The sequence below is a fragment of the Anser cygnoides genome, chromosome 6 (genome assembly GCF_040182565.1).
Source record: "Anser cygnoides isolate HZ-2024a breed goose chromosome 6, Taihu_goose_T2T_genome, whole genome shotgun sequence".
NCBI classification, from domain to species: domain Eukaryota; kingdom Metazoa; phylum Chordata; class Aves; order Anseriformes; family Anatidae; genus Anser; species Anser cygnoides.
This window is the reverse complement of record NC_089878.1, coordinates 24,889,076-24,906,661: the sequence shown is the minus strand read 5'-3', so window position 1 is coordinate 24,906,661 and position 17,586 is coordinate 24,889,076. Positions and strand designations below refer to the sequence as shown.

Here is a 17,586-nt window from a genome sequence, read left to right as displayed (position 1 = left end):
CAGTTTTACAAACCGGTGAGCTTGTGCTCCTTAGACTGCTACCACAATCTCAGTTCAAGCGTTAGACAGGAAACATTTCATCATTGTGGGACAAAAACTCTTTTCAAAATACTTAATATTTGCAAGACTGTATAATTCAGAGCAAGTCTCCTAGACTTCAAAGAGAATTAAGAAATATGTAACTGAATAAGCAATTAATGGAACGGGTGGAAAAACCTTTATAATTTCTCATGGAACAAAGTAACATGCAATTCACTTGGGAAGAAACAGAAGAGTGGGACAGATGACTGTGTATTTTTATAATGTCATAGCTGAATATTTGGAAGATGTTCAAAAAGAATTGATCTTAATTTACATAGTAAAGAGTACATTCCTGCTGCGGCCACGGTATGATGATGGATTGTTTTCAATGGCAGTCCTGGCTAATGGCCTTTCACTAGTACTACGTACCTCCCTGTTGCAACATGAAAGCCCTGTATGCTGCCACTGTCACTGAGGAAAAAGGAACACGGAGCAACACTTTCCCTCACAGTATTTGAGATCTTCAAAATATAGCAAATAAACTTTCAGCAACAAAAAAACAGCTTTAACAATAAAAGTTCAGACAAAGCCTGCCACCACTCTGCAACATAATAAAAGCATACAACAAATGTGGGGTGTCGAATACAGGTTATGTGAGAAACAAAAATCAAGGTGATTTACAAATGCTCCTACCAGGTCACAGAGCTGCATACAACGATGTGGGGAAGGAAATGCAGGATGCTACGTCAGCTCCACTGCATACCCTGCCAGGCTGATACCTGCAGGCCCGGCAGGGAAAGAGTCTCTCTCTCCTCTCTGCCAAGCAGCTTCTCCAGAGCTTCACCAAGTTATTCCCACTTAATACAGGGGAGGTTTCTGCCCTGGGGTACTGTACAGCTATGGGTCAAAAAGAGGAAGGGGGGAAAAAAAAAAAAAGAAAAAAAAAGAACCAGAGACTGCAGAGTTTATCTGGCACACTGCAATTGTGTAGCTGAAAATCTCAGCCTTCGCTATCAAACAAATTCAGGTTATGGAGTGCTAAGTGGTTTTAAATCCTAACTCTGGCATTAGGAGCTGTGGGCTCCTGCAGGTGCTTGGTGCTTTCTAGGATTACTCTTTGTGAGCACACTACAAACAAACAGAAATTAAGCTTGCCATTGTCTTGTGGGCATATGTAAGCTTTTCTGTTTCACATGGGGTTTGTTAACACAAAATGAAAGAAGCAAGAAACACCAGTTCCTTGGTGATTTCACAAATATGCTAAATAAACAAATAATAAATAAATAAAACTAAGTACTGAACAGCAAGGTTCTGCTGGTTTCCAGACTCCAAAAGCTCTTCAGCTCTTCAGTTTATCAGCAGCGTCCTCAAAACCAGAAGCAAATAGCCTGGCTCTTCTTCTGGGGTTTAGATATTTTTATTTCTGACATTTAGGGTTTGCAAATAAAAGACTTCAGACTTCTGCAGTATTTGTATTACCCTTGTATAAAGAATTGTTTTTATCATGATTTTATATCTTCTGATACCATAACATTTATTTCACTATTGCAATCACTCATACATGAAAGAAAAAAATCCTTATTAATGCTCCAGAATAATTGGTGCTATTCTGAGAGACTTCTGAAAGCTTGTTAGTGACTATATGTAAAACAAAAAGCTACTCTGGGACTTGAAATACCGACAATGTGTAAGGTCTAAGTGAACAACGTTCTCCTAGGCAAAAACACTGATCTGCTGCTCTGTCTTTCAAAGACAGTATGCACAATTACACAGCTGTACTGAACACAGAGAAAACAAAAAAAATTAAAAATACATATTTGGGGCTAATTAGGTCAATTATGATGGTAAGAATTACCAATTATCAATTAATGCCATGTACTTATTAAGTTAATACCCAAATCGTTAAGTGAAATAATGCACTTTTTTTATTTTAGGGGATTTTTCTTGTGGCAGCAAAGCAACAGACTCCAAGATTTTCCCCTTTTGGGAAAATAAAATACTAAAGTGAGTAAGAGAGGAAATTGAAATGGAAGGTGTAGGATAGGAGTACAAATTCAAACATACTTCTTCTACTGAAATTGATTCCGTTAATGATTAACTCAACCCACACAGGTTATTTCAAGTGGAATATTTGTACTAGTAACAGTGTCAAAACAGACCCCAAATCAAAGTCTTCTTTTTTTGTGTTTTCATTGGTGCTTTTTCTTCCTTTTCCATGTATCATAATATTATCTACATCCAAATTAAAATTTGACTTTTTTCCCAGATACTGCACATCCCTCTGCAAAGATTAGGTATTTAAATGTTAATTCTTCTCCCAGCAGCCCTTTAGAAACCTGATTTTCTACAGGGTTGGTTTGAGTCTTCAGTAAGGCACTGTTCAAAGTGAACTAAGGCAGCTGGCGTTTTTTGAATGTGAAAACATGATAGAATTTTAGAACTTGTGGGAAAACAATTGAGGACCTAGGTCTAACATTGTGGGATGATTTTTTCCTCTTCATTTGTTTTAAGGATAAACACTGATTTTTCTCCCAATTTCCTCAGTTGCAAATTTCACTGGAAGTAACAGATCTGAATTTACTTGTTAATCTACAATTGCTACTGCTTTCACTCTGCAGGTAGAACACAGATGTTTATTATCTGGGTTTCATACAATCTGGGGGTGTTACTTTTTCAACCCTATATGCAGCTTGGCAGCAATGTGGGAAAAAAAGGTTGAAAGGTTACTGAAAGAAATGGCTGGTCTTATAATGTGTCAACATCAGATGGCTCATTTTTTCCTTTCAAGGAGTTAGCATTACATAATTCAGAGCTAAGCAGAACTAACCTTTAGCAAACAGCCAGACTTCACAAGATTTCTAAGAGTTATGTGAAAATGCATTAGATATGAGACATCAGATACAAGAATCTGTTTGCAAATACAGACCCTGCTTTCGACTCCAAATGGTATTCCGAGGAAAAGGAAAGTTTAACATCAGCATGCTGGGGTAAAAATCAACCTAGGCTCTAAGCCGACTCAGTTCTTAAGCGGTTTCTGAGTGAGACTCCTGCCTAAGCCGTCTTTAAGAGGGACAGCGTTTGGCATCCGTATTGTGGCTCTCACTATACAACATACTAGGGCTTGTTAACACTTCCAGTAGTCTCCTGAAATTAAATAACCCCCTTCAAAATGTTCTTGAATTACTGGTTATTCTGATGAACAACTGTGGTGCTATCACCTCCCATCTGAGATGGGCCCCTGCCACCAGGGGAAACTGGGACTGGGACCCTGATCAAAGGCATTCCAGCAGCTGCCACAGAGTTTTTTTTTCCTGCGGCTCTGCGATAGGGAACAAGGGTTGCATCTCTGTAGAACAAATACCTGCAGACTTGCAAATGCTTACACATTTTACAGGCCCTATGCTACCAAATCAGCTTTTTGTTTCCCAGCTAGAGATCTTCCACGGTGGTAACTTTTGCAGATCTATTTTCCTAGTGCTCCTTTTACAAGCAGCTGCGGCTGAAGCATTCCTTCCCCTCTCCTCGCCCCCACTTCCTAAAGGAAATTCCATGGGATCACCTCTTCTCCGGCCCCACGCTGCAACAAAACTCTCATCCCCTGGGGGAGATGGAGCTTGGGCAATCGCTGGGTCCCAGCATCTGCAGCTAAAGCCCAAAGGGGGCCGGGCCGCTCAGCGCACTTGGAGGCAGTTTTTGGTTTTAAGAGGCTGTGCAGAGGAGAGTGGCTGATTGCTGCTAGGCTATTGCCGCTAAATGAAATGCTGTGCTAGAAAAAACTTTATTTTTTGCTTAAACTTGAAATCTGATCACAAAATGGAAAGAGGAAATTAAAACCATCATACTTGTTTTAAATTCAAGGTATCTCAAGAGATTTTCTGCATCCAGACGGTAGGACTCTAAGACAACTTTTTTCCCCCCAATTACAATTTCCCCACCCCAAAAATAACATAAATATATAATGATATTCTACAAAAAGACATTATTGTTCAAAGAAGAAAAAAAAAAAAACATCCTGAACTCCTCAGAGAGGATTTCAGCGTGGGTTTCATTTGATCATGACTATAAAGCTGTCTGAATTTTATTTCTGTCTAATTAAAGTGCAAATATTCAGGGGAAGATAGAGATCCTTTGCATCATGCCATGTCAGTCACTTCATAATATGACTGCTGAAAGCAGTTGCTGAAAAATAAAGGAAATTACTGTTCAAACCAAACATTACCTCTGCAGGCCAGTCCCAATTCCCATGGCACAGCACACAGATGCCTCATCACGGACTGCGGAAGCCAAGCCCTAACAATACCAGGTCCTGCAGTCTCTGTATCAGGAGCAACTGGCTGAAGGACACACAAAACCGAACGCTATTTCATCTCTGATGTAGGAACAGGATACTTTCTTTTGACACCAACCAATTAAAAGCTCATCAGGTGAGGTATCCGTTCCTACATGGCAGACTGCAGCACCACAGGAGCCAGCAGAGCCAGTTCAATGCACCCGTGCTGGCACCCAGCTGCTCCTCCGCCAGCCTGCCCTGCTGAGGTGCACCCATAGAGCCCGGCCCTGGAGCAGGGGCTACCTGGGATATTTCGGTGCTGTTCTGCATCCCACATACATCAAAAAAAAAAGCCTGCCTGCATGGGCAGCGCAGCACTGGTGTAATCAGTTATTGCATCTGAGCAACACACCTACACCATCTTCCGTGATATGCTTGCTCTGAAGAGCAAAACTGGATGGAAAAAGTACAGTTAAAGGAATTCTGCTGCAGGTTGCACATACTGAGCAAAACCCAAACCATGCCACAGTCCTTGAAGAAGGAACAAAGAAAATGATGCTTTTACCGCACAGCATGGAGCTGAACATTAAAACCACATGCTGCTGAGCGGCTAAAGGATTCACCCTTCTAGAACCAAATGCTATTCTGTAAACTGGGCATTATTTATTCAGTGATGTTTGCAGTAATACCATTTAAAAAATTAACGCACACATAAGCCTCCAAAGGAACTCATCCATAGAGAACTTCTTTCCACCGAAAAAAAAGTAAGAACAATAGATAGGCTTCTCTTCCAATATAATCAGTACTAACACTGATCCCATAGGGAACAGTTTCAGGGACAGATGTATCACACAATTACATGACATGAAATGATATTCCACTTAATTATGAACACAATATTTCACTGCACCTGACAGACAAATCATGGAAGAAAAATGCAAGAAAAGAGGAAAGAAAGGAACTAAGAAAAATACTTTAAAGAAAAAAATTGGAGAACTTAGGTTTGAAATGTTCAATTCAGCTTCCTCTGACCTGAACCATCTATCTGAAGGGGTCATACTCATGCTACAGACATCTCCTTAGACTGTGAACTGAGCAGCAGAGACCTGTCCAGACCACTCTCCCAAAGGAGTTAAATGCAAAAGATGGTTGAACTATTTCCTAAAGCCCAGCCATGTCTGATTTCTAATGAGATATGCTGAGTAAAATTAGCAGATTTCTTGCTCTGAACTGACTGCAGCGATGACAGCTCCCTGCTACAGTAGATGCTTGAGCTCCAGTTCACAACTTCTCAGCACTGAGCATATTTGAATGAGATGGGAAATGGCAGCACAGGAGAGGTCACAGTTACATGAGAAGCAAACAATGTGGAAATGTTAACATGCTAATGGCCGTCGCACAACTTAATAAAAAAAATAGCATTTTATTAAGAACAGGGAACTGAAACAACATTTGGGTGCTCCTGTCCCAAAACAGGGAAACATTACAGTATGCAACTATTAAAAAAAATAAGTTCCCATGCTGTGAAAACATAACACACCTGACTAAAATGTTTCAAACGGCCATTAGCTTGCCATTTGTTTTACTTATGCCTGGGTTCATTATGCTGAATATTTAGGAAAGAGTTCTTAAAATAGTCTCTCAGCAAGGTATATGATTTCCCAGTGCACACAAAGCAAAGGCAACCACTACAAGGTTCTGATTTTACGTTCTGACTGTCCTGGCACAGAACAATGGTCTGTCGTGCTAATTATATCACTAACTTTGTTACCTTAAAACAGCTGCTTTCCTAATTGTAATCCCATTAAATATCCACATTATAACCACCCAGGAATAATTTAAGGGGGAAGGCCTAAGTGAAACTGTCCAGAGCAAAAAACAGATTTCAAAAATAGTATATAGACAAAAGACAGCTCAATAGAAGCAACATAGCACAAGCAAACAGGCTGGAAGGGAGCAGCCCAAAGGGTGGGCTGGCTCGATGATTTACACTGAACTGAACAGGCAAGACCTGGGCTCAGCCTCAGAGATTGAAATCTCACCCTGGGACTGGGGATTGTCAGACAGAGGAAGGCTCTGCTGCATTATTCTGATTTAATCATGTAAATGGCACAAAAGGAGGTCTCTGAAGAAACGCAGCACTATAGAGATGCCATGCTGCAGGCCAGTAAGTAAATCATAAGCAAGAAAGTGGAAAGCTCAGGGCTTTGGAACCATGAGGCTTGGGCAGAAAGGTCATATGCAGTGAAGCACAGCACTTAGTGGAAGCCTGGAAAGCACCCAGAAAACGAGTCAAAGCACGTTAGACTCCTGTCCGAATGTCCCAAGACCCTATCTCTTAAGTCCCTATTCATATAAAGTCTCAATGATTTCAGTGAAATAAATGGAATGAATTTTATCTTACATTTTTTGAGATGCAGATATGAAATGAGTTACAAGAAATGACTGTCTCACAGCCAGTGAATAGGAATGTACAAGCAAAGCCTAAACAATGTGTTCATAACCAAAAAACTAAGACAAAAACAGCTGAAGGAGGCGCATCAAGCAAGTACTGAGAGCTGCCCCAGGGCAAGGGAGTACCATCAGGCATGGCAGAGGCCACCACTGCTCCAGCAACCCTGTAAAACCAGCACAGCGTGACAGGGGCTCACTCAGTACAACAGACCTCACGGGTTGGGAAAGGACACTGCGCCGCAAAGTCAGCTGGAGGGAGGGAAGCAGAACGAGTGGCTGCTGAAACCGCTCCACATCCCATGGCCACTGCTGAGGTCAGGCAGCTTCCTGCAGGCTTCCCCTGCAGGCTGTTTACTCCGATTTCTCTTTTCCTCTGCTTTTGTCCTTCTATTTAGCTGATTTCTCCTGCCTAGCATCCCACAGAAAAGATGTATCTGAGGGCCATTGCACCTCTTGCTTTGCCTGCCCTCACATACCTAATGGTGAGCTCCTGTCACAGACAGGAGTGACTCAGGCCGCGTCCCCTCACAACCAGGCCTGTTGTGACACTCCGTGACATTCCTGCAGCAAACACAACACCTATCTTATTTTGCCCCTGGCGTGACTGCTATGAAGAAATTTGTTTTCCCAATGCCTAACAGGAGTAGCAGGCTTGAGTTTGAACGCGCTATTCAGAGACGTGGCGGCTTCATTTCCCGCACAAAAGCCGGTAATGCTGCCTGGAAACGGCTCTGCTCCCAGGTAAGCCTTCACAACAACATTATAACGTGGTCTTTTAATCTTGGAAAAAAGGAGAAAGCTTCACCTGACAAAGCGCTAAAAAAGAACCGCACAGATGAAGGTGGAGAGTAGATTTGCAGAGCCATATACTGGCAAAATCGCGCTCTCACCACAAGGGCACGTTTCCACCGAAATGGTGAACAGTTGTTAGGTGTGCTGGTAAGTACTGCACAGCTGTGCTGCAACAGGAAAGCGAGCCCAACGCTTCTATGATTTGATAAGAAGTTTCTCTAGTGATTCACCAAAAATAATTACTCAAAATATAAACATGGCCAAAATTAGCACTGCTAGCCGTAGTGAGCAGTAACTAAAGTGAACGTATTGACTAAAGGAAATCAAAGGACTGTATGGCCAGACCCATGTACACAAGAACTCTGCAGATTTTTCTACCTCGCATTCTGAGTTGATTATATTGGAAATAGGATTTCTCTGCAATAACCATCACTGAAAATAACTTTTCAGTACAGCGTATGATACAAATCCATGACGATCAGAGGGAAAATCTGTGCAGATGGGATCTTTCTGGCATTTGTGGTGACAATGACGTTTTTCAATCATTATTTCCTCAGCCCACAGGTGTTTTTCCATCTTGTTTGACAACAACCAAAGACAGAAAGCAAAGCCAGTGTTCCTTTTCTGTACATCCACTGACAATGGCTGATTGCTAGCCAGCCAGCCCCCCTCTGCTGCGCACACAGCAGCCTTCCTAGCCATTCTGTAATTAGTTCAGCACCAAGGTGGACGCTCCCGTAGGACAGCAAGATCAGGCCTATGGGGAAAAGGAGCTAAAATTACTCCCAGTAACATCTAAGGCATTTTTAAAAAGCTCAAGAAAACACTTTAGAGATCTGGAGTAAACAGCAGTTTCTTCAGTGACCTCTATGTCCAAGATTACATTCTTCATTTATTTTGTGTTACATTAGCTTACAGATCAACTGTGAACAACTAGTTTTGCTTTCTTACTGTTATCTGATAGTTCAATATTCTACACTTTTTCTGAAAATATTGCAAAGAAATGTTCAAATCTAAACCAAAAATGTTCTTTTAAGCTAAAACAAACAAAAAAATAAATTAATGAAGTCCACAAATACATTTATTAATTTTTAAACCCTCAACCTTTTCTTTTTTTCCCTATGAATAACTTCGCGGTATTAATTCAATCATAATAATAATTTGAAAAAGCATGTACCTAATTTGTCAATAATATAATCTATTTCAAACACCACAGAATATATCTGCATCTCTTTTCAGTGATATGCATGTAAAAGACTATTTACTTCAAGAAGTTTTTAAGACATTTTAAGTATCTCAAGCAGAAATGTTGTTCAGTGAGGTATCGGGCTGTTACCAGGTTTGCTTTCAACAATATCTTGTCCTCTATGTCCTAGAAGTTTAGGCAGATTTTTAGGAAGGAAAAAAAATGCATATGAAACTTTCCATAGTCTAAAAAAATGAATTACTGAGCTTCTGTGAACAATGAGAGAGTGCAGTCATTTCTATCTTACTGAAACATCAACAGAGTTGCTAAGGGGCTATGTTGGCAGTGAAGTCTAAGGCTCTTAATAGATTACCCAGATTTTTGAAAGATGTCCCAAGCCTAAAAATTCTGGATATCTCACTTGGTTCCTCAGCAGAAATGGCGAATTTTGAGACAGGACTTCCTTTCCACCCAAGCAAGACATTAAAGAGAAAAATACTTCACAGAAAGAAAAGCAACGACCTTCCAGGTGCTTAAATTCACTTCAGAATTCATTTAATAACTGCATGGCTGCAGTTCTTGCCAGCTGCTAACTTGCAAAGTTCATGCCAATCCAACTAGAATTACATATTGAACAGAAAAAAAATATTAAAAATAAATGAGCATCTTTGGCTATCCAAGAGGAAAAGGACTAATTACAGAAAAGTACCGAACATGTCTCTTCTAGGATGCTCATGCATATTGATGACATCTAAGACTGCACACCACAATGTCTTCAGAAAGAGGATCAGGAGCTATAGTAACCACTGCCCAAATAGTAGTTACCGGGTGGCTCCAGTGCAAAATAACCTCACAACTCCACCCTAATGTCAGTGTGTGGGCCAAGGTTTCTTCATCATCTCAAGAGATAAAAATGGTGAAGAAAAATCTACTTCTGTAAAATAAGGATTTGTAACAGGATCTAAAATTCAAGTATCAAGAGGTCATCGTCACATGGGAAGCTGTAAAAACAATCAATTTATCAATGAACCCTTTCAAAGACTGATAATACGTTCCCTTTTCCATAAAATATATTGACTTCATTTACTGTTGGCAAAATGACCAAATAGAAATATATTTTTTTTATTTCAAGATAACGTAGCAAGTTGCTTTTATTGTAATAGTAAGATGACTGATACGACTATTATCCTGAAAGTCCAAGTTTTGTTTGGAAAAGAAACAAGATTTAATTTTTCTCTATAAATTATGCATCAGATTTTTTTTTTCAGCATTCAAAAACAAATGTAAGCTGGTATACAAGACATTTTTTTTTGACAGTTTCCCTGGCTATTTTGCTAACTTGCATTGGGATCTTCGACGCGTTTTTACATACCCCTAGTCCCATATCTGCTAAACAGAAGATAACACTATTCGAGAATCTCGGACAGTGGTGTTATATGTAAAACCTAATGATTCTCCATTTGTTCAGAAGAGATCGGGATGTTTTCTTAAAGGTGGTATTGCACAAACACTAACTTCAAAATGATCCACAATGTGCACTATGCATTTCAGAATTACTAAGTACTTTAAAAAGTCAGTAAAACATTTAAGAAAGATGATTTTAAACACTATATACACAATGCAATTGCACAGTCTCTAGACATCTGACACATATTTGAAAGTAACTAAAAGGCACGTATTGCTGTAAAAATGAGAAAACAAACCCAAGAACTCGCACAAGCAGAAATCTCATGTTAACAACATTGCCTGAAAACCTTCTGCTAAGCCAAGTCTACCTGGAACTCCCGGAAGCACTGAGTATCCTCGTGCAGATCCACTTCTTTAAATCATAATATAATTGTACAGTAATGTACAGCCAACATAAATTAGTCTGAAACTAGGATAAGATTTCAAATGCACATTATAATTTACAGCAATACAAAACAATTGCTCGAGGAGTTTATATCAGCAGATTATGTTAGCACTAAACAGAGGAGAACCTCTATTGCAGGTTCTTAATAGCAAGTTTCACATTCAGGTGTTAATTTTCATTTACCTGTCATATCAACAGCATCAGACAGCAGTACAGGTGACCATTGCTTTTGCGTAAGCAGTACATTGGTCTGTCCACCACTATATCTAAATTTTCTTTGTTTCTTCAAAGTGCCAAACATATTCTGTTCCTACTGATTTCCATGCAAGCTGAAACTTGCCATCATACTACAGAATTACAATTTTATTTACAAATTTGTTTTTCTTCCCTCATAGCCCAAACATTCATTTTGCATACCTACTACTAGCTTTTAAGGTATAATTTTTTAATCTGTATTTAAGTATAGTACTTACGGTTGGCATAATTTTACCAGGTCCTGATCAGTGGTGTTTGGAGGCAGTGCTCTGATGTAAAGGTTTGTTTTACTTAATTGATCCCATCCTGAGTTGCTGCTGCTACTACTGTTGTTATTACTGCTGGTGGTGCTGGGACTAGGAGGAGCCATTGGGTGGGCTGGTACAATGGACTGCTGCAAAGGAAAAAGCGTGTTAGAGTGAACTACAGACAGCAATCACAGCATGCACATTATCTCAGTCTACAGCAGCCTGTTGACCATTTGGAGCACTGTGTTAAATCCGTACATAGCTACTCATGTATTTTAAATACTCCCACTTTCACATCGTGTTTGGGACAGGACTCAGGGTGCATCCAAATGCCCAACTACCACCTGAAGCACGCTCAGTGCATGACACAGATTCAAGTTACATATAACCTCTGCTGAGTACTACTCGTAGAATTTTATCACTCTTCATTGTGGCATCTGATACAAAGATGAAGTAAAAGATATTGTTCTAACAGGTGTGAACTAAGTTTATTTCATTATGACTATTCCGCATCATAAAGGAATATTGCAGCAGACATGAAGATAACATTTCCTTAATCTATCCAGAAATATAAAAATAATTAGTAACTTCTTTTGTTTCTCTGCTGGCTTTTACTACTTCACACAATGCGTTAAAAAAAATATAGGGAGCACAGACAGCTTAAGGACTAGACTTTCAATTGTATGCCTCAGTAGAATTACTGCCACTTATCTCAGTATTTGTGAATTATTTCAAGAATCTCAAGAAAAAGATGCTATATAATTCCAAATAATCCAAGTTTCTAAAGGAGGTAAGTACACAAACACTTTATATAGTCCTCAGGATATCTGATGCAGTTGTTCTTAAAATCATACCATAATGGAACTTTAAAATGACCCTGAGAAAACCTGCAGGAGAGCAGTCTTAACCATTTATTTTAACAAAAGTATAGCATGGCATGGTACAGAAAGTACTAAAAACAGGTCTATGGTATGGTATGAGAAAAATATTTGATTATAATAGCTAGAGTTTACCAGTCTCATGGACAATAAGGTTTTTCACTGACAAAAAAAATCATTGCATACGTTCGCTTTCCTGCAAAAGTCTGATCCCCCCACAGCTCAAGAAGCTCATAGCAAAGAACCACCTTACAAGCTGCAGAGGAAATGCACTGAAGGAGGAAGGAAAAAAAAAAGGAAAGAAAAAAAGATTGGAATATAAATTGAAACATGAGGGTAGACTCACTTGTTCCCGCCCCTCTGCCACCCTCTTCTTTGGACTAGTACAAACACTTGTGTAGCCACAGCTGGAACCAAAAAATTATCTTCCCTGATCTGGTTCACCACATGTGGTTTTATGCTACGCAAAAGCTTTGGCTGTCACAAGGCAGGGAACAGGAACGTGTAGGCAGAGAGGAGGGGATTACAGTTTGCGTCTGCTCGAAACGTTCATGAAACTACAGCCTTCATGCACAAGAAAAGTGAAACCATTTTGGAGAAAACCTTGGGAAATTAGAATGAAATCAGGAGTGGAAAAAAAGTACACAGGCACACATTCTGTCAGATACTTCATGATAATTACGTGTTCCTTTTCCGTGTTTCCCTGGGAAGGTTTTGAAATCTTCCAATTCAGTATATTGCGAAGTTTATTATGCAGCAATACCAGACTGGAACAGGCTCACTAGAGAATCAACACTGACATGAAGAAACAAAGTTGTTGCCTAATTTAATTGTACTGAAAATTACCAAAAAGAATGAAATATCTTCAAGATAATTTAAAATCTCAGAACTGAATATCAGTATTTCATTGTCATAGGGCTTTGGGGTTGTTTGGTTGGTTGTGTGGTTTTTTTAAGTAAAGATTTTTAGGAACATTAAAAAAATATGTATTTATACTCCAAGTTGAAAAGCTGATCCAGAGTTTCTTCCAGGCATGATTTAAAATGGGAAAAAGATTAAACCCTCCCTCCAAATTTGTAATGGAAACATTGACGGATTTTAACTATAGCAGCACAAGTTGGGCTGTCAGACTGCTCTGCTTCCAGTAATGCCAGGCAATTATTTTTAGGGTTACAAGCAATGCGGAATGAGAGAGCGACTAGTTTCAAAACATTTTCATAACAAACTGAGCAAATGCGATCTGACACAGTGCTACTCTTCCCTTCAAGAAGTCTTCAGCAGAGTTCTCACAAGACATGAAGTGACCCAATGTGCAAGGTTTCAAAAAGAACAATTGCCTCGTATGTACCTGTATGCAGCTTTGATAAAGGTGAACGTGCACATATCAGTCATAACCTTAACTAGTAATTACTACTAGAGAAAAAGGAGCCTCTACTCTGTTTTGCGGCATCTTTAGTTTGGCTTTGCTATAACATATTACAATTGTTTGCCCTTAAAGTCTTTGGTTTTCTATGGTATGAAGAAGCAGTTTTGTGAAGTCCTGCCTTGCTCAGCAAAAGCAAGCGAGGAAAGTGAAGGAGTGAATGAGCACAGAGAGCAGGAATACCAAATCTCTCTTCCCGTAAAACATAAACACTACATTCTGAGAAATTTAAACTTTTAGTTAAACACGAAGATGCTCTAGTGCTAGTGGTTACATCCAAATATGATGGGAATGCAAATGTGATTACAGTTGTCTTCCTAAGTTTACAGACAGAAGGTTTTTGACTGCTTCCACAGAAATTCATACCTTTACCGGCCTGAAAAAGCTTTGCAAAACACAGATGTTTGGCACGCTGCGGCCTGAAAAACCCAGCAACCCAGCAACACATGGACAGCTACCAAAGGGCCAGTGACATCTTAAAACCACACACCTTAAACATTTTTTACTATTATTTTTTACATTAAAACCTCATTTTAAAATTGGAACCACTCTTTCTGCTCGGCTCCTGATCAGCTACTGGTAAACCTGGAAGATGGAGGTCCCTCTGGTTCAGGGCAGCTTTTCTTTCCTTGTCCAGCCGCAGCTGCTGCACGAGGCTCGGCCCTGGCGGAGCCCGGCTGCTGGAGCCGCGCTGGCAGAGCCTCCCACGCCCGCAGCGTGCGCCAAGAGAGGAGTTTTTCTGCTGGCCTGGTTGCATCACCTCCCCAAACGACATAAGCTAAGCTGATAAAAGTTCTCCGCCGGCACAGCTGCATCCACGCCTGGGGTTTTGCCAATGTATCGATGTCAGTGAGGATGCATGACTATTTTCCACACCCCTGGCTAATACAGCGCTTGCTGGCAAGATGTTTTGCTGCGGAGACCTGGCCAAAGTTTGGGGTTGTTTGTTTGGAAACAGCTTTCATGAACATTAACTGAAAGCTTTTCCAAACTGATTTCAGGCTTTGTAAAAAGTTTGTTGTACAAACCGTAGTCTCTGTTGCAAATTTGTATCAAAAGCTGTTCTTAAGATTTTATCATATGGACTTCACAACAGTTTGCAATAATGTAATAGGAGCAAAACCACATTCATTAATTGTTCTTTTTAATCACTACATCGTAAATTAAAACACTGAACACGAACAGAGGAGGAACAAGCTTAAGGAGCAGACCATTTTCTTGTGACAACATTCCTGCTCACAAGGATCAACTGCCATGCTGGTTTGCCATTTCTTCCTCGGAGTTCATTCCCGAAGGCAATTGTTGATCTTTCTTTCTCCATAGCACTTTCCTTCCTACCATCTTCAACAAACATTTGAGCAAAAAAAGGCCTGAGGATTCCACCACATGTCGCGTGAGCTCCCCACCCAATACTGGAGCCAGCTGCACGGAGCTGCCACCACCCGACCCTCAGCTCCAGGACCCCCCTCTGGCCCACCACAGCCCCATCGCAGTGGCAGAAAACCACAGGTACAGGTTAGGAAAGGGAAACACTCAATGGCAGAAGAGCCCCTGAGGAGCGCCTCACACTAAGGAGAGCCGCCTGCCTGTGTCTGTGCCTGCATGTAGAGGCAAAATGGGAACGATCACAAGTAAGTATGGAAAAACAGCTGGAGAATATACTCTTTATATGAACCATTCTTGTCTGTCTTATAAACTGTGTTGTGCTTAAGGACTGGAAACGAGTCAGAGCAGGATTTTGTCTGCCAAGGAGAAGAATCTTTTCATTGTCAACAGGAAAAACTCACACAAAAAACCACCCAACCCAAACAAAAAGGAACAACCCTGAGAAATTCCTTTGACCTAGGAGTTGAGCGATACTGATCCTTGTGACTTTCAGACTACAAAAGTCCAAGGAAACTCCAGCAAGCTGAAGACACAGACCCAGATAACCATTGTCCCAAACCAGACCACGATTATTATGGTAGCAATCCATTCACTTCTCTAACTTAGTGTTATAAAAGCATCTCTGTGAAGTTGTACAACACGCTAGCATTTAATTACGAGCTCCTCTGCACAGCTAAAATTCCTGATGGGAAAAATACCATGACTTCTACCAATAGAGTAAGTTCTCACACATCTACTCTAACTCAAGCCATATATTACAGCACACATTAATCATCCAATTTAGCCTGAACTGCTGCTTGGATCATCCCGTAGTTTCAAAACCGACGATGTAAGCTAGGGCTCAGGAAAACAGAAGATGCCACATCTGGTGAAGCAAAACAGTGTCACACTTCAGCAGCTTAGGAAACGGGTTGTCTGGAATAAAATCATGTCCTGAACTGAAGGAAGAAATCCAAACGTTCAACAGAAATGACTGTTCTGTGATGAAGACAGTTGCTTTATCAACTCCCCTTAGACCAGGCATCATTAAACTGACCGTTTAGTGTATGCTGCAAACTGACAGCTGTACGGGGATGCCATTTTGAGTGTCCTGCACTATTTTGTTTCATGTTTTCCATCATCATGTCTGAAATGTTATGGCAAGCAAAACTGAATTTCTGGAGGCCTCTCCAAGTCCAATTCTCAATGGACGTGAGTCAACCAGTAGGAAAAGGAAGATCTGCTGCTGCATTCCCATCTCCTCCCTTAGGGTAGGTTCTCTGACTGTTGTTCTTCGCTCTGTCAGCACTTGTCACAAAGATGCAGCAAGTCAGCTGCTTTCTAAGCATTTTCAAGATTGTACTAATATAAAATGTAGAGAGACTCTCGGGAGCCTTGTCCTCCAGACTCTCATTGAGAACTTTCTCGGGAGAAAAAGCCCTGGGGCCTCCCCCCTCCTCCTTTAAACCACTGACCTTACGTTCACTATGAATGGGGGAAGAACATGGTCTCGGTGACGCTGTGGGAATCAACCGGGCGATTCCAGCAAGGGCTGGTTTACTGCACAAAGCTGAGACCATTGATATTGTGTCTCATGATCATACAGAGCTGTTTGCACAGCCAGGATCCAAGCCTATTCCATCTTCCTTTATGCAGTGGAGATGGCTGCTGGTGCTCCAGCTACACGGAGAAGAAACAAGTAGGTGTTGGAAGAGGCAGGACCCCGTGGGTGGAGGCTGGCAGCAAGCAGAGACTCTCCCTGTTATGACACATCATAGACAACCCAGGAACACCTGGAGACCCAGCCCTGGGTTTCTTGAAAAAAAACACCAAAAACTTCCCTATTTTGGCATGGAAGAATTATGACAAAAGTACTACAGCTGGCACTACGCTAAAGATGAACTGCAACAAAAAGGCTGAGATTCAAGTACTCAAAAGTCACACAGAACTGGAACCCCCCTCCCTCACATGTAACTCCTTAGCACATAAGTTTTAAGAAGAGCTTTAGCAGATAAAGAGAGGGTTATGCCCTGTTCCTCGCCTGCCTTTATGTTAAAGCCAAGTCCTCTGAAAATTATTTTTCTAAAATACAGACAACAGTGTTTTCCACACTGAAAGAAAACATAAGGAAACAAAAAATACATATATGGATAACATGTCTATGAAAGTAAAATCAGTTAATTTCACTTTGACTTTTTAAATTAATATTGTCTTTCTTCTCTAGTCCATTACGTTCTAAGTCATTTAAATTATCTTGCCATTAAGAACCAGAAAAGCTTTTGGTAAAAACCAGGAAAGCAGCCAATACGCTTTTTTTCTGAGAAATTTAAGAGGCCTTTCCTTAAAATACAGAAATGCAAGAGTGAATAGATGCTTTTCCTAGCCTCCCTGTAAAAAGATGTTTATAGAGCATGGTTCTATTAGCACTGAAATGAGACAGTTTAGCATAAACCCTTAGTCACAGTTCAGAGGCTCCTAACAATTTCAATCCTAGAATGTCCTGCTTATAACCCAAGTCCTCTCCCCTCTGACAGCTCTTTTGCTCAGGATGGTTAAGAGGACAAAACATCTTTCACAGTAACTTTCTGGACTACATTTGTTCTCAGCAGAAAGCAATGATTACTAACTAACAACAGAAGGTACCATTCCAGCCTGTTACAAAATGTTGTGTTCCTGAACTTTTAGAGGAGCTGAAACTAATAGTATTTAAATTACACATACTAAGGTTCAGTAGAACAGCAATCTCCTACCAGTAAGGAAATAAATACAGCTCCAGATCTATGCATTTCCATTTTAGGAAGACACTTGAAAAAGGGGAGCATAATCACAGCAACATTGAAAC

The 17,586-nt window shown here is 40.5% G+C and overlaps 1 protein-coding gene across 6 annotated transcripts in view; it reads right to left on the bottom strand.

Annotated features, from left to right (window-relative positions):
- Positions 1–17,586, bottom strand: part of RBMS1 (RNA binding motif single stranded interacting protein 1) — a 148,340-nt gene that overhangs the window by 53,790 nt on the left and 76,964 nt on the right. For all 6 annotated transcript variants that reach the window (XM_048072270.2, XM_048072271.2, XM_048072269.2 and 3 more), the window contains exon 2: positions 11,049–11,224. In XM_048072270.2, the coding sequence (XP_047928227.1) occupies positions 11,049–11,224 (176 nt within the window). The remainder of the gene's footprint in view (positions 1–11,048; positions 11,225–17,586) is intronic.